Source organism: Hemitrygon akajei, chromosome 11 (assembly GCF_048418815.1).
Source record: "Hemitrygon akajei chromosome 11, sHemAka1.3, whole genome shotgun sequence".
Classification (NCBI taxonomy): domain Eukaryota; kingdom Metazoa; phylum Chordata; class Chondrichthyes; order Myliobatiformes; family Dasyatidae; genus Hemitrygon; species Hemitrygon akajei.
In genome coordinates this window covers 41,293,858-41,311,753 of record NC_133134.1, presented here as the reverse complement: position 1 = coordinate 41,311,753, position 17,896 = coordinate 41,293,858, and the positions used below count along the sequence as shown (strand labels likewise).

General features: G+C 42.7%; 1 protein-coding gene across 6 annotated transcripts in view; it reads left to right on the top strand.

Moving 5' to 3' along the window:
• slc29a4a (solute carrier family 29 member 4a) overlaps window positions 1-17,461 on the top strand; it is a 229,853-nt gene extending 212,392 nt beyond the window's left edge. For 5 of the 6 annotated variants that reach the window (XM_073060696.1, XM_073060695.1, XM_073060697.1 and 2 more), the window contains 4 exons: window positions 1,908-2,095; window positions 5,433-5,673; window positions 11,102-11,274; window positions 15,740-17,461. In XM_073060696.1, coding sequence (XP_072916797.1) covers window positions 1,908-2,095; window positions 5,433-5,673; window positions 11,102-11,244 — 572 coding nt within the window. In that variant the 3' untranslated portion in view covers window positions 11,245-11,274; window positions 15,740-17,461. The remainder of the gene's footprint in view (window positions 1-1,907; window positions 2,096-5,432; window positions 5,674-11,101; window positions 11,275-15,739) is intronic. The other variant, XM_073060699.1, reaches the window with a different exon arrangement.
• The last annotated feature ends 435 nt before the right edge of the window (window positions 17,462-17,896 follow it).

Here is a 17,896-nt window from a genome sequence, read left to right as displayed (position 1 = left end):
GAGAAATATGCTCAAAATGCTGGAGGAATTCAGCAGGTCAGGCAGCACCTAGGGAAATGAATAGACAGTCGTCATTTTGGGATGAGACTCTTCATCCAGTCCTGATGAACAGTCTTGGCCCATCATTATGTGATTCCACCAGCCATGTCTTCACACATCTAACTTGTTTCTTCCTGACTGCATCAGTGTGAGCCATCCTGACTTAATTTGCTGACGTGATTTTGATTTTCAGTCTTGAAGCAAACTCCGTTTGCAGGCACTTTGAACTACTCATTCCTTCATTAGTGGATTAATTGAAGGAATCAACTTCTGCATTATTTATAGGCTTTTATTTACTTCATTTTAACAAGTGCTTTCCATCACCCTGGCACCAGAGAGACAGCGCTCCAAATCACGCAATCAGTCCCTGTTAATTATGGAATCCCACTCCGCTGAAGATCCTCTTCTTACAAGAATCATCACTCGTGTTCTTGTTGTTAGTTGCTTGCTCTGTGATAAGTGCAGCAATTCAGTATTGACTTACATTAATTACTTTGGAATAAGGAAATGTGAGGCAAAAGAATCCGGAAGTATAAGCATTCTGATCAACTTGCAGATTTGCTTTGAAGGATTAGGAGACTTAAGGCAGAGTGACGGTTTTCCACTAGCTTTGAGAAGTTTGGGTGGCCATGCATATTCATAAATAGTCATGGTGAATTCTGATTTAATCTTTCAATGCTAATTGTTCAGAAACAGTAAGCATTATTTGCAGATCTATCTCGCTCTGTTCAAAGGTTGTCAAGGAACTGATGCTAGATCAATACTAGATTATCACAGAGTTGACCTACATTTCAACCATGAACATTGGATGCAATAGTTTCCGCTCTTACAGTCATGCATCTGACTTATCCCTCCTGCAGGGGTTCACCTCTACTGGTACCAAATGATTCTTTTTTTTATCTTGCTCAACCATGTGTATCACAAGGACATTTGGCTGGAGGGGACTACTTCTGAGTTTTAATCTATTCTGATATCAGTTCAAGCACAGAAATTAATGGTTCGATATCAGGAATTAAAACTAAATTTACCCCTTACTCCATGGAGGGTGGAGGGGCAGTGATATGTCTCTACCAAAGGAAGTGTGAGGCCCTCCTTCCTTCCTGTAGCCTGCAGGGCACCCTTGGGCAAAGTGTAGCTCCTGCTTAGCCCCTGATCAGGGTCACGTGAAGTGATAGGAGCAGGTGGTGGATGGCTGTGTGAGCAGCTGGTGCATATCACAAGTCCTGGTTATGCGACCACTGACGCCAGGCAGACATTCTCTGCAGAGTATTGATAATGGCTGGGGTCGCCTGTCATTGTTAAGACACTGCCCAGAAGAAGGCAAAGGCAAACAACTTTTGTAGATAAATTTGCCATGAACAACCATGGAGAGGGAAAGACCATGATCGCCTACATCAAACAACACGTAACGCAATGAGCGGAAGAACCGCATGCATGCTCCAGTCAAATGTAGCATCTAATTTATTTTATTGTTGCTGCCTCCATCAGTGCTTGTACATGGGATCTTCTTGATCAGTGCCGTCATAATGCTCACCTACTGAGAGAGCCAAGCAATGCCGAATCTGTAAACCTCCAGCATGATTAGCAATGTGATTACCAATGGCCAGAATGAATTAACTACAGTGGCTTCTCCAAATCTGTATGCATAGTAGCTCTACTGGAGATGCATAGATATTTACAACCAGAAGTAATCCACATGAATATTTTTAAATTCATTCATCTTGGCTGTAATCTGGCAGTCCTGGACTTGGACTTTGGTTGTGTATCGATTATAAATGGCAAACTTACCACTTAAGGGCATTGAAGTGTTTCCTATCGTGGCAGCATTTTTCTAAAAGGGTGTTGTTTTGCCATCTGTCCTTTTGCAGACATCATTCTACACCGGTATATCGTGGCTGGCGTGATATGGCCGTACATGCTTTCCATCGCTCTAACGTATTTCATCACTCTCTGCCTCTTTCCTGGCCTGGAGTCTGAAATTCGGAACTGCACTCTAGGAGAATGGCTGCCAATTCTCATCATGGCCATCTTTAACCTCTCTGATTTTGTGGGAAAGGTAAGGCCCTAACCCTAACCCTAAGCCTCACAGTAACTATTTTCCATTAATATTAATCAGTTAACACCACTATTGGCCGGTATAATACATAATACATTAGAGATGGCTGAGTTCCTCTTCATGCACCTCCTGGATTTATAATATTGCACCAGTGACTGTATTTTGAATGTGAAGTGTGTTTGCTCATCTCAAGGTTGTGAAATGTTCTAAGTGAAAGTCTTTTTGTCATTCTTTTTCACTGCCCTGAGAAGGCAACCTCTTCAGTGCAAATATTAACAGAGTAATGGCTCTAAATTTTCAGTCAATGTCATTTTAAAAACATCCATTAGCCACTGAAGCTTTGCATGCCCTCATATGTGATTTCACCTCTTTGAAAATTACAGCTTATTATTCTTTATTGATCATAGGTAGTTCTGATAATCAATCTGTCGACTCTTTCCAAAGCAATGAAATCCTTAATGCCTAACAGTGCAATTCCCATTGATTACCTTGGAGTCCATGAACTTCCACTCAATTAGAATGCTGTAAATATTTTACATGGTTGGAAATATGCGCAAAATTTTACGTGAACACAGATGTAAAGATTTCAGGATTTAAAGGCTATTGATAAGCCTCTGGAGATTTATTCTCAGTGTTTCCAATATATTTTAATTATTCATCTGTTTACTGTGCCTTCAGTGCACTAGTGATTGCACTTTGACAATGTCTTTCTGAGAGTGAAACTTGATATATTCTAAGAAGCCTGGAGAACATGGAGATGGGGATAAAACGTGTTTTCTACACGATACACAATTAGCACTCAGTATCATCCAACTGGCTAACAAGAGGCACTTTCCTTTCCAGTTGTGTGCAAGGATCAATATCCTCGATTGAAAAGTGGGAACAGGGCAGTTGGAGGCAGGGGTACATTCAAGCAGAGTTGGCAGTGTTAGAATCCAAATGAAATGATTATGGGAACTCACCCAGAATTGGATCCAACAGCTTTACACAGACATCTGTCCGAGTCAATAGGTAGCTTCCCCATCAAGTCTGGAGTCTGGGAGAGTGTCCCAGTTTCGTCTGTCTTGTTTGTGTGCTGTATAGACCCCTCTGCCAAAACCATCAGGAAGGATGAGAGCATTAGAGGGGTGATGCTGCCGGGGAGTGGAGGGACCCAAGTGAAACCCACGCCTCCCTATCCCAACCGTGCATGAACAATGCCACCATCTTCAGCTCAGTTTGCCACTATTGATCAGCGTCTGCAACCAGCATAAGGGGTCAGGGTTAACTGCACGTAGAGCGAGGCCATATACTCTTCAGCAACTGACCTGGCCGATCCAGTGTCCCTATCAGAAATGATTATCTAAAGGTGCTGGGATCTGGTTCAGAGGGGCCGAGGCGTACAACAAGAATTGGCTGGAGCAGACTGGGAAGCTAAAACAGAAATCGGGACAGTGGGGAGGGCACTCCCTATCGATAACTGGGCAGAGCCTAGTCTTCAGGTGTGAGGTGCCCTCAGGGCTGCTGAATGGCCCAGCCCCCACTCCTCCAGTTTGGGGATCGCCTGAGTTGTCTTCAGGTCCATCTGGAGATCCAGGATGGAGCAGGTCATACGAATCACAACGCACAAGTCCCTGGACAACGGGAGCAAAGTTGCCCCCACCCTGATGACCACTTTTGTGTGTGGCTGCATCAGGCCATGTGTGTGGAACCTAAATACGTGGGCACCAAGTGCCACCATGTGCCAAGGTTCTATCTGCCCATGGTGTTGCGAAGGATGGGTCTGCCCTCAGCTGGACATTCTCAGAATACCTGTCCTTCATTGAAAAGTTCTTCCAGACCAACACCTTTGACCACGTGTCCTGCAGACACTGCTGGAGAAGGACTCAGTGGGGTGGTTCCTGGGGCAGACTGTCCAGACTCTCTGACAAAATGCCTCATTGCCAGGCCTCACCAATAAGCACCAAGACCTTGCCTGGCAGTCTGTGGAGAAGGGCCCTCCCAGTCAGATCCTTTCAGCATAACTGGAGCATCACTCTCTCCTCCCGCTGATCACGGGAAGACCATAGCTGCCAAGAGACAGCAGCTCGCCTCTTTGTGGACTGTGGGTTTGCAAAGAGGGTCTGGGGCAAGATGCAGAAGGCCTGCATCGAGTTTCATCTTGAGCAGCTGTGTAACAGAAGACTACCTGCTCTGCGGGCTGGTCCTAGGGACACACACGGAGACAAACACTGCACGCTGCTGGCAGATCATCAGCTCGGTGCAAGGTGCTCTGTGGCCTGCCTGAGTCTTGTTGGTCCACCAGCATGTCGAGCTGTCCGTGGAAGACTGGCACTTCTCGGGCTGCTGGAGCACGTGCCGAGGGATGCACTGAAGCTTGGTGCAGCTCACTGCGGATGGACCATGGTGTAGGGATCTTCCCCTACCGGGGAGAGAGGGGATAGATGGAAGGAGAATTATTGTAATAGTTAGAATACCAGCCCAGAGAGACACATGAGTGGCAGCAGTGTTATTAATGTGTATAGATCAATATGGAAAACATTGACCATGCATGTAAAGGATGAAAAGGCATTGAACCATTTATTCTTGTAATCTTTTTAAAATTATGTATAGTTTATTTTGCTCAATTAAAAAAAAACCTCAAACCCCTCTCCTCCACTGCCACCCTGCCCCATCTGTATATATTCTGTACACTGTTGTGAATGAGATTGTAATTGACTTAATAAAGGCCTGGATTAGTCAGTACTGATGCGTCCTTTTACCGTCTCTTGAGCATTATGAAGTTCGGATGAAAGGAGTCTTCCTTTGCATCAGAGGGTGAAGTTACATAGAACATAGAACATAGAATAGTACAGCACATTACAGGCCCTTCAGCCCACAATGTTGTGCCGACCCTCAAACCCTGCCTCCCATATAACCCCCCACCTTAAATTCTTCCATATACCTGTCTAGGAGTCTCTTAAACTTCACTAGTGTATCTGCCTCCACCACTGACTCAGGCAGTGCATTCCACGCACCAACCACTCTCTGAGTGAAAAACCTTCCTGTAATATCCCCCTTGAACTTGCCTCCCCTTACCTTAAAGCCATGTCCTCTTGTACTGAGCAGTGGTGCCCTGGGGAAGAGGTGCTGGCTGTCCACTCTGTCTATTCCTCTTAATATCTTGTACACCTCTATCATGTCTCCTCTCATCCTCCTTCTCTCCAAAGAGTAAAGCCCTAGCTCCCTTAATCTCTGATCATAATCCATACTCTCTAAACCAGGCAGCATCCTGGTAAATCTCCTCTGTACCCTTTCCAATGCTTCCACATCGTTATGTTCTAACCCTTTTTCATTAGCCCGTTGGTTTCTCTTACAGATCCTTGCAGCTTTACCATACGACTGGAAAGGACTTCACCTCCTGGCCTGCTCCTGCACCCGAGTTATATACATCCCACTCTTTTTGCTGTGTGTGCTCCCAAGTGACCGGCCGGTTTTCAGCCACCCAGCCTGGCCGTGTGTCTTTTCTTTGCTAATGGGGATTTCAAACGGCTATTTTGGGAGTGTGCCCATGATCTTGGCAGCTGGCAAAGTCAGCCCGGAGCAGAGAGAGCTGGCAGGTAAGCTGTAGCTGTTTCACTTGCCTCTGCTTTCTCAGAGTCACTGATAAAAGAAAATCGATTTTACCATGGCAACCACCATGCCTGCTATTAGAAGCAGCCACTTCAATGTAGAAGAAAAACACTATTACAATTGGATCTCAGGTGGATTTGTGCTGCTCTAAACTTGAAAGGTCATCAATTTATTGATTGTTGTTCCTGGCAATCTTAAATGATTCACTCTGTTCTGCTTGGTCCAGAACCAGCCTGCTCATTTCCTCTGTTTCATATACAGGACCACCATTACAACAAGGCTCAACTATAGAGTGAAATTAAAGTTGCAAGCACATCTTAGAACATTTCAAACAAACATTGCTGTTATGGTATAATATTCAAAAATGTATTAGGACAGAAAACCAAAAGCCTGGTCAAAGAGGTGGTCTTATACGAGGAAAAAGATACTTCAGAGAGGCAGAGAAGTTTAGGAAAGTAATTCCAGGACTTAAGGGTATAGCAGCTGAAAGCCCTGCAGTCCATGGTGGAGCTGTTAAATCCAGGGATTAGCTAAAAACACAGATATAGAGGAGCATGGATTCTTGGAGGATCAATGGTATGGAGATTACAGAGGAAGAGAAGACCATGGAAGAATTTTATAAGAATGATAACAAATTAAAAATTGATGTACAGCTTGACTAGAAGCCAAAGTAGATCTGTTTTAATAAGGGCTATAGATGAATGGAACAGTGTGAGCTAGGACAAGCTGAACAATGATTTAGATTATCTCAAGTTTATCGAGGGAGGGACAAGAGTAAACAGCCAGCAGCTCACTTGAGGAGTCCTATCTACAGACAGCTGCTGAATTACAGATGACTTGTGGTAGAGGTAGAGTTGGGTTATGTTTCATGGGCTGCCATGCTCCTCACAGTGGAAGGAAGAGTTGAAGGAACATTTCCATTTGCAGCATCATTAAACATCCACTCGAAGATTTTGTAGTTAGTTATGTGTTTATAAGTTTGACCAGAATAAAAACCTTTCAAATCTGTTGTCTGACCTAGTTGAGCTGTTGCAGTTCCCATCTCTCGTCAAGTTTATTGTCATATGCACAGGCCCAATGAAAATCTTACTTGTAACACAGCTTCAAAAGCACATTGCATCATACAACCAGCATTCTCAAGAAAACATAAATTAAGCATAACCTGTACACATTTTTTCAAGAAAAAAACATAATTAGCAGAAAAAGAAAGTCAGTTTTAGTGTAAAGTGATGATAGTGTTGCTAAACTACATTGGTTAAGTTTTTGTCAGTTGGTTCAAGAACCAAATGAGCGAAGAGAAGTTCAGTAGATGCTCTTGAACCTGTTGTTGTTGGACCTCAGGCTTTTGTACCTCCCGACCAACAGTAGCTGTAAAAAAATGACATGGCCTGGATGGTAGGGATATTTGATGATGGATGCTATCTTCTTGAGGCAGCATCTCCTATAGATATTACCACTAGCGCTAGACCACTAGGATGTGGTCGTGATGTTTTGGGCTGAGTCTGTTGTTGCTTGAATGAAATCATCGGAGGAAAGTACCGGGAGATAGAAAGCAGCTTCTTTATTCGATGAAACAAGGTACAGTGGACATCTTTTGGAGAAGCTTTTGGTCAAATGGTCTGCTGGCCCAACGTGGGGCTTGATATTTGATGTGGTGAACATCAAAGAGCAACTCCATATTTACAATATATGGACCACACTTTCTTTGAAATTACACACACACATCACATTTCCCGATTCGCACGTACACCACAGACATCCAAGTGAATTTTAATCAGCATTGTCTGTCCTGGGATTGACAGCTTTTCGGAACCCATTGTTCAGAGCTGCACTCCAACTTAAGTCCCTAATACATATTCAGATGTGAAGACTAGTGGCCAAAGTCATTTGCTAAATGTAAATATGCTAATCCCAAAAATCCGCTCCAACAGAATCCACAACTCCCTCAGCTGTGTACTTGAGTTGTCATACCAGACCATGACACAACCAGTAGGGATATTTTTAACAGTACACATGTTGTGAAGGTTGTTGGAGTTTTCACAGACAAGCCAAACCTCCAGAGAAAGTGAAGACACTAATGTGCTTTTCCTTCGGATTGGATCTATGCGCTGGATCTAGGACAGGTCATCCAATGCAATAAACCCCAGGAATTTAAATCAGCTGATTCTCTCCATTGCTGATCCCCCAGTGTTGTTCCATTGATGGTAAAGAGGCACATGCTCTCAAAACTTATTATTGAGATACTCATATCTGAAGAGTCAGAGACCGCTGAGTCCCAGATTAAGTACTCCCAATGCAAGGTCCTCCATCACGATGTTGTTAATGATGAAATGATTTGATGTGGCTAAAGAATTGTAGGTAACGTATCTACACCAAACTAGAAACTCAATGGCAGTGTGCAACACTCTTTGCACTTTTAAAGAAATATATTTTTGGATGGAATAGGGTATGCAAAAGGTAGCAGACCCAACCCCATGAATTATCACAGACTGGCTGGTCATCTATTGCAATTCTGGTTTGGGGAGTTTGCTGTGTTCAATCGATTGTTGCGTTTACAGCATTACAATAATGTCTACACTTAAAGCATGATTTGGGACATATATAGAGCTCATACAAGACGCCAAAGAAACTCAAGTCTTCCCTTCAATTTCCTTCCTTTGTAAGTTCACACAGTCTGTTCTGTGTGTTAATCCTAGTGGCCTGGATGTTGTGATCAGTATTGAGAAAATATTGCTTTCTACAAAGCTTCGGTGGAGCTCTAGTGAATTGGATTTTCCCATCCCCTTGTCACTCACTTTTGCCAACTCTCTCACTTAGTGAATCTGCGGCATCAGGCAGGGTTCTTCCTGATTTGTCCCACCCATTGACCCTCAGCTAAAAGCATGCTGTTGTTGAGTGTGGGTGATTTGAAAGCATTTAGTTTGTGTTTGATACTTCTAGGAGTCAAAGAACCCCTCACCATTCATTCTCAAGGCTTACAAAGAAAAAACATATTTTCATTTAGTAGGCCATCTATTTTGATAGCTCTCAAGTTCCATCTAAATCTGAGCCCACAGTTCTTTCAGGGTCAGAGCTCTGTGCTTGGGCAATAACAACTGCAGGTCAACACCACTCAAAGCAGTGGAAACCCTTGGTCAGATACCCAACTTTCCTTCAGCCGCATTAACGTGCTTTGAAGATTCAGCATGACATCTAAAACCTTGACAAACATCATCTATAGGTGTGTGGTGGAGAGTGTCCTGACTGGCTGCATGGAAACACCAATGTCTTTGACTGGAAAATCCTACAAAAGAATAGTGGATTTGGCCCAGTACATCACGAGTAAAGCCCACCCAACCACTGAACACATCGACATGTAACACTGTCATAGGAAAGCAGCATTCATCATCAGAGATCCGCACCACCCAAGCCATGCTGTCTTCTCGCTGCTGCCATCAGGTAGAAGGTACAAGATCCTCAAGACTCATGCCACCAGATTCAAGAATGGTTACTACCCCTCAACCAACAGGCCCTCGAGTACAAGGGGATAACTGCACTCAACTTCACTTGCTCCAACGTTGAAATGTTCCCGCAACAAATGATCTCACTTTCAAGGACTTTATCTCATTATCTCATGTTCTCATTTTTTATTACTAATTATTTATACTGACATTTGCTCAGTTTGTTGTCTTCTGCACTCTGGTTGGTCTTTCATTGGTCCTTTATGGCTACTTTTCTACAGATTTGCTGACTATGCCCACAAGAAAATGAATCTCGGGGTTGTACATGGTCACATGCTTGTACTTTGATAATAAAATCTACTTTGAACTTTTCATCTGAGAAATGCAATAGAAGCATTGACAGGTTAAGCAGAATATCTGTTTCCAAGACAGAATAAACAAAAATAAGAGGTAGTTAAAGGTTAAGTTACCTCTGTGTAAAAAAAGGAGTTGAAATTAGATTAATAAGCCTAATGGTCTCTTTCTGTGGTATAATATTCCGTGATTCTCTTCTATCCCTTAGACTTGTGGCTGTAGCAATAGCTCCAGAGTGTCCAGTGCAGAGTAAACCTAACCTAAGCACCTGCCTCCAAGTGGATCATATGCCTGCAGAAGATTTGTGTTGCAAATTCCAGTGATGCAAAGATTGGCATGTTGTCAGAATTGTCATTTATGTTCAGCTAGCATGAAGCAGATTGCAAAGCTGTACATAAATATTCAGACCAAGCTTATTCTGAGAATGATTTCCATGAAATAATTACATCAGCATGAGTGATGGTTGAGTGACACTCTCCAGGTGGGATTGATATGGGGAGTGAAAAACTGACTTTAACTGAAGTTTAACTGATAGCTGTTCTCTTTTCTGGAAGCTTAGACAAGACCGGTTTGATGGATTTCATCCAAAAAGAATCCAAAACAGACATTCTTAAGTTTGCAGTTTCACTTATTTTCTTAGCCATTCTACCATTTTATTGTGAATGCAAGAAAGCAGTGTTTCAAACACTTATACTGTGATTTCTTGAAGCCCAGAGACCCAGGCACTTCAGTTTAATCTATTCTGCAGTTGATAAATATTTTAAATGGGCTACAACAAACCAGTATGGGTGGCTATCTTGTACCTTGGGGTGACTGCCTCCACAGTGTGAAGTACCTTGAATATTTCTAGAGGTGTCTCCCAACCCACACCAGCGTCTGATACAGAGATAATGCTTCTTCAGGACTAATGAGCTCCAACTCGTGTTGGCCATTCAGGTTCCATCCCAGAATCTTTTGTCATAGTCAACTAAAGTGCCAAACATTTTAAACTCTGGGCACATTCATCTAATGGGATTGGCAATTGTGTGCTTGAGTGCAGCTTCAGAACTGCAGGCACCCAGAGATCTCTGTTAGCTGTAGGGAAAGTAATGCCAGAAATTGACCAGAAACCAAGAATAAGTTCCTCCCCTCATCTTTCCTCTATTCCCAGTCTGACCTTTTGCCTCGTCTCACGTGTCTATTACTTACCCCTGGGTCCCCTCCTCCTGTCCTTTCTCCTATGGTCCACTCTCCTTTCCTATCAGATCCTTTCTTCTCCAGCCTTTGACCTTTCCCACCCACCTGGCCTTCACCTATCACCTTCCACCTAGCTTCCTTCCTCTCCCCCCACCTTCTATTCTGGTGCCTTCCCCCTTCCTTCTTAGTCCTGAAGAAATGACTCTGCCTGACTATTTATTCATTTTCATGCATGATTCCTGACCTGCTGAGTTCCTCCAGCATTTTGTGTGTGTTGCTATGAATTTTAAAAAGTGAATACAATGCTGAACCAGAGGTGTGGTAGGTTAACCAAAACAGAATGTTCTGAGCTGGATGAGACTAGTGAAGGATATTGAATGAGATCAGGTTTGTGTGCTGTAGTGACCTGCTGGAAAACATTCATTGTCCCTTCCATTTTTTACAGGTAACACCATGACTGTGTCCTACATGTCTGGACTAACTCTAGGATCGGCAGTGGCCTACGTCACGTTCAGCTTGACCAGTATGTCTCACACTTCATGTATTCACACTGAAACAATCAACAGTTCTTTCACCACAAGACTCTAAACAAAGGCTCTCTTCACAATCTGAATAGGGGTGAGCAAATGTATAGAATTTCAGTTCCATTGGCTGTGTGGCTTGGATAAAGACCATAAGACCATAAGGTATAGGAGCAGAGTTTGACCATTTGGTCCATCGAGTCTGCTCTGCCATTTCGTCATGGCTGATCCGTTTTCCATCTCAGCCTAAATCTCCTGCCTTCTCCCTGTATCACTTCATGCCCTGACCAATCAAGAATCTTATCAACCTCTGCATTACATATACCCAATGACTTGGCCTCCACAGCCACCGGTGGCAACAAATTCCGCAGATGCACCACCCTCTGGCTAAAGAAATTTCTCCTCATCTTCATTCTGAAAGGACACCCCTCGATTCTGAGGCTGTCTCCTCTGGTCTTAGACTCACCCACCATCCTCTCCACATCCACTCTATTGAGTCCTTTCAACATTCAATAGATTTCTATGAGGTCACCCATCATTCTTCTGAATTCCAGTGAATACAGGCCCAGAGCCATCAAATGCTCCTCATATGACAAGCCTTTTAATCCCAGAAACCTCCTTTGAACCCCCCGCCAATGTCAGCACATCTTTTCTTAGATAAGGCGCCCAGAACTGCTCACAATGCTCCAAGTGAGGCCTCACCAGTGCTTTATAAAGCCTGAACATTACATCCTTGTTTTTATATTCTAGTCCTCTTCGAGTGAACATTGGTCTTGCCTTCCTCACTACCGACTCAAACTGCAATTTAACCGTTAGGGAATCCTGTGCAAGGATTCCCAAGTCCCTTTGCACCTCAGACTTTTGAATTTTCTCTCCATTTAGAATTTAGTTTACTCTTTCATTTCTTCTGCCAAAGTGCATGACCCAACACTTCCCAACACTATATTCCATTTGCCACTTCTTTTCTCAATCTCCTATTCTATCTAAGTCCTTTTGTAGCCTCTCTACTTCCTTAAAACTATTTGCCCCTCCACCTATCTTCGTATTGTCTGCAAACTTGGCCACAAAACCATCAATTCTGTCATCCAAGTAATTGACCGCTTAAAAGAAGCAGTCCCAACACAATTCCCTGTAGAACAGCACTGGTCACTGGCTGCCAACCAGAAAGTGCTTCCTTCATTCCCACTTCTTGCCTCCTGCCAATCAGACAGTGTGCTATCCATGCTAATATCTCTCCAGTAATATCATGGGCTATTAACTTGTTTAGCAGCCTCATGTGTAGCACCTTGTCAAAGGTTTCTGAAAATCTACATACATAATATCCACAGATTCTCTTTTGTCTGTCCTGCTTGTTATTTCTTCAAAGAATTTCAACCGTTTTATCAAGCAAGATTTTCCCTTAAGGAAACCATGCTGACTATGGCCTATTTTATTATGTGCTTCTAAGTACCCTGAAACCACATCCTTTACAATTGACTCCAACATCTTCCCAGACATCGAGGTCAGACTAACTGGCCTATAATTTCCTTTCTTCTGCCTCTCTCCCTTCTTGAAGAGTGGAGTGACAATTGTGGTTTTTCATTCCACCAGAACCATGCCAGAGTCAACTGATTCTTGAAAGATCATTACTAATGCCGCCACAATCTCTTCAGCCTCCTCTTTCATAACCCTAGATGTATACTGTCTGGTCCAGGTGACTTATCTGCCTTCAGACCTTTCAGTTTCCCAAGAAATTTCACTCTAGTTATGGCAATTTCACCCACTTCTGTCCCTTTACACTCTCAAACTTCTCGCATACTGCTAGTGTCTTCCACAGTGAAGACTGATGCAACCATTTCCTTGTCCCCCCATTACTACCTCTCCAGCATCATTTTCCAGCCATCTGATATCTACTCTCACCTCTCTTTTACACTTTATGTATCAGAGGAAACTTTCATTCTCTTCTTTAATATTATTGGCTATAAAGCTTTGAAGTCCTTACCCAGCCCAAACCAAGCTGATCCCCTCCACCTTGGAGAGGCTTTTGCAATGTCACTTCCTGTGCAACATGAGCTTTTGCAGCCTTGGTGTCTGACTTTGTGCTTTCCTGCTCAGTTATTTCTTGGGTTTCACTGATCAGCTCAATACTTGGTCTTCCGACCTCTGATTAAGACTTTCCAGTTGAGCCACGAGACTGAATGCAAAAAACCCTCCAGTTCACTGTTTCCACAAGGTTTATGTTCATGCTAATTATGTTGATTTGTTCTTACATAACATTTAAGGCAAAGTAAGGGAGAGCAGTGTTTGCTGCCAACAAAGGGAGCACGTGGGCTCCTTGCAGACAATGGTGGAAATCGAACCCCGATCGGTAATCACTGGTGCTATCAAGCAATCTGTGGTGAACAGAGATGGGGAGGGATCGCTTTAGCCAGAGGGTGGTAAACCTGTGGGATTCACTGCCACAGATGGTTGTGGAAGCCAAGTCATACTGAAAACGGAGGTTGACAAGTTTTTAATTAGAAAGAGCATCAAAGTTTGTGGGGAGGAGGTAGGAGAATGGAGTTGCTTAGGAAAATAAATCAGCCATGATCAAATGGCAGAGCAGACTTGATGGGCTGAATGGCTTAATTCTTCTCCTATGTCCTAAGGTCTTATGGTCTTCATATCACTCAGGCCAGTTTCAGTCCTAATCTGAGATTCAGCATTGACCACAATAAATGTAGCTATCTAGGTTCAAAACTATGAAAGACTTTGGAAAAGTCAATTAGCAGAAACTACTTCCCACAGCATTAGGATAGTTGTCCAACGAAGCAGAGATGGCATGAGGAAAAGCAGTGACACAGTGAGGTGTTACAATCTGGTGTTCACTGCCTGTTACGGTGCAGAAGCAAATTAACTCATAACATGCCAGGGGGAATTAGAGGAATTCATGAAAGATAAGATTTGCAGCACCATTGGGGAAAGGGAGGGAGAGTCAGACACATTGGATTGTTCTTATAAAGAGCCGACACCAGCACAATGCCTCTCTGCCTTCTGTTCCATTTCATTTTGTGCTTTTATGTCTTTAGATTTCAGAGATTAGTGCAAAACCATTCTAAAATATTCATGATTTAGAACTTTACTAACTTAAAATTATCTGTTATGTCACTTCAACAAACAATATACTTTTATCAATTATTCAGTGTGTCTTCCCATAGTCCATCCAGATATGCAAAATCATATTCTCTGAAGAGAAATGTCTCTGAAATCCTTTCTCTCTCTCCCACTCCTTCTCCCCTGAAGGTGCTGGTGGGCAGCTCCATTCTCCTGAGAAATAGGTATCTGTTAGTCTCGAGAGACCATGGATTTGCGCCTTGGAAGGTTTCCAGGGCGCAGGCCTGGGCAGGGTTGTACGGGAGACCGGCAGTTGCCCATGCTGCAAGTCTCCCCTCTCCACGCCACCGATGTTGTCCAAGGGAAGGGCACTAGGACCCAAGCAGCTTGGCACCGGTGTCATCGCAGAGCAATGTGTTGTTAAGTGCCTTGCTCAAGGACACAAACACGCTGCCTCAGCTGATGCTCGAACTAGTGACCTTCAGATCGCTAGACTGATGCCTTATCCACTAGGCCACGCGCCAACACTCTCCTGAGAGTTGTCAATCTGTTTTGAATGCCTTTCAGGAGGTTTTATCACAAGACCTCCTGTTTAAAAATCATCTCTGCCCACCCACATTCTCCATATTGGATATCTAAACCGCCATCATCAGATAGCATCATGTCAGCTAGTTGTAAGATACTCGACTCCTTTCCTGATGTTATGATTCTTGATTATCAAAATCATAATGTATTTACTCAGGGGTCTTTAATGAATCTATTGTACTACCCGTTAAACTCAATACCCAAAGACATATGCCGTTTAAATAACAAGCTAATAAGTTGAACACAAGGCAGAGCAAGACATATGCCAAACTGTTTTATAGATAAAACAGTGACAATTTAAATAGTGTGTCTACAAACAACAGGTACAGAATTCTTTCTAAATCAGGGTGTGTGTTGGAAAGTTTCATTTTCATTCTCAATCTTTTTTTTATTGATTTAAAAAAAATTAAACTTTTTTTGTGCTGGGAAGTTCCACATGTACTGTCCCAGCTACTAGATGTGTGTTTGTTCATCTGATATTTAGATGCAAATTCAACTCTTACTTTCAAAAGGTAATTTGATCAAAATGTGAAGAAAAATTTGGAAGAGGATAAGGGATACATTTAAATGGTTGGCATAATAGCACAGGGATTGTGGGCCTGTTCCAGTGCCGAACTCTTCCATATTCTATTAGAAAGCTTTAGGAATGTCCAAGACTGGCACGATATGCTAAATGGCTACCTTCCATATTGTATTTCTGACTGAGCATAACCTAAAAAGATATATGACCATCCCTTCATTTATTAAAACTATGCCATGATATCTTATTGTGTATTCAGTAAATGATGGAATTGTCCATAATGAAAATGATGTGTAGATTCAACCAGAAAGAAATTATAATAATTTATGTGCAAGGATTCTCCTGTGACTGGTGTGAATTAAGGTGTCGTTATTTTCCCTTGCAGGGTAAATGAAGAAATACTACGGGGTATTTAATTCATCCTACAGAAACATTGCTTGTTGCGTGCCATCTCAGACACATAGACTGCTTTCCCCAATCTGTCTGGAACTTCGTTTCGGGTGTGCTTGTCCTCTAGCATTAGATGGGATCTTCAGCGAGGACAAGAAGAGTTTGAAGATGCCTCAGGAAGAAAGGTCACTCATTGAAATCACGGATAGTCTTTTCAGCATCCTAAAACTTTATCTTAGAGTGCCTGATTGTTACCACTTTACCATCTTTTTTGTCTGTAAGCATCAATTATTTTACAGTTTGTATGTCCACCTATGGAAGAACTCTTCTTCTTGGTAACTGAATGCAGCTTTTGTGACTAGCCTGGAAGAAGTGAGAGAGAAAGTTGTAATTTTGCGATATAATATTCGATGGTATTTTCCATAGGAGGTTAATTGGCTTAAACAGCAAGTCTTTTGATCCATTGTGATTTTTTGATGACTGTGTTAGTATATTTGCACAGTATTTCTAAAAAAAAAATCACCAAAATTAAGCTCTGTATATTCATCAGATGCATTTACATATGGTTTTATTTTGTTCTATAATATCTGAGTGGAGATTGCCAATCATGATTATGGACATAGTGAGACTCCCATTGTTCATTTTCCTTTACAGTGTAGCTAAACTCTTACCTGGTAACAGTAAACATACAAGTTTTAATGCTTCATTATTCAATGAATGATGGGGTATACCCCCATATGAAACAGGAGGAATACCTGTCATTCTTTCTCAGCCCATTAAATATACTTATTTAAAGACTTTTAAAGACAATTCATCCTCAAGGAGTTCGGTCCCAGGTTAGTAAGCTTTGAAGACCACAACGTCACATTAAAGTCCTACCTTCTTTCATTGAAGCTAAATGCATGCATGAAAGAAAATGCAGCTTATGCTGTGAGAAAGATAAATTAAGACTACACCAGTCAGTGATGCTCCCTTACAGCTCCAGAACCAGTAAGCTGGGATCAGTCCTGACCCCAGACGTTGTCTGTATGGAGTTTGCTCATTCACCCTGTGGCCAGATGAGTGTTCCTTCGGTGTTTTGGTGTTCTCTCACATCCCAAACATGTTGGTAGATTCACCTCTGCATGTAGGAAAGTGACAGAAAGAATCAAAGCATAGTTGGTGGGAGCAAGTTGCAGGAATCCTGGGAAATAAGAAGGGACTTGGATGGGAATGATGGGATTGCTCTGCCAGGAGCCTATTATGGGCCTGATGGACTAAATGGCCTCTTTCTGTGTCATAATGAGTAAGAGATTTTGTCCCTTAGATAGTGCTGCATTGCACAAGGGGGGCTCCTCACAGCAACAATTGCCTTGTGTAAGGAGACCACTGGAGGGGCCTTGGTATAATCATTGGTTGCATTTTCAAATGGGTGCGGAAGTACCAGCCGCCTACTGTCCTCCCTCACTTGTGTTTAACTCCATTAACTTTAATGGCGCCAATGACCAAGATAAATTTGTACCCCCTTTAAAATTGTTAGTACATGGGGGGGGGTTACTATTCTGTGTCAAATCTTGTTGTGTGTCATCTTGCCTTGTGCCTTGAGGTAAAAGACATAATATATAGTGCCAGAATTGGAGTGACATTTAACATACTAGTGTTGATATGGGTTTCAGATTTTACGTATGGGGGAAAATGGCATTGGGGCATTTGAGGGTTACATGAGGGAAATGTGAATGCAATAGAGTGAAGTGAAGTATGCTCTTGCAGAGCATGAACACCAGCATAGACCACTTGTGCCAATTGGCCTTTTTCTATGCTGCAAGCTAATAGTATTTGTGTTTACAATAAATATAGAAGTACTGTGTTATATTGATTTTAGTTTCAGCTAAGTATTCGCCAATTCTGATTATACAGTTCCATTGTGAGCAAAAGAGGCCATCTACTTGTGACTGGATCATGAAATGTAAGTGCTTGCCCTTGACTAAGCACGTAGTGATCACCACAGCAAAGTCACTGTAGCACATAGGAGCAGAATTAGGCCATTCGGCCCATCCAGTCTGCTCCGCCATTCCATCATGGCTGATTTACTATCCCTCTCAACCCCATTCTCCTGTACCCTTTGAAATATTTAAGGGGACAGAGAATCCATCTACTGCCTGGGCCTGGATGT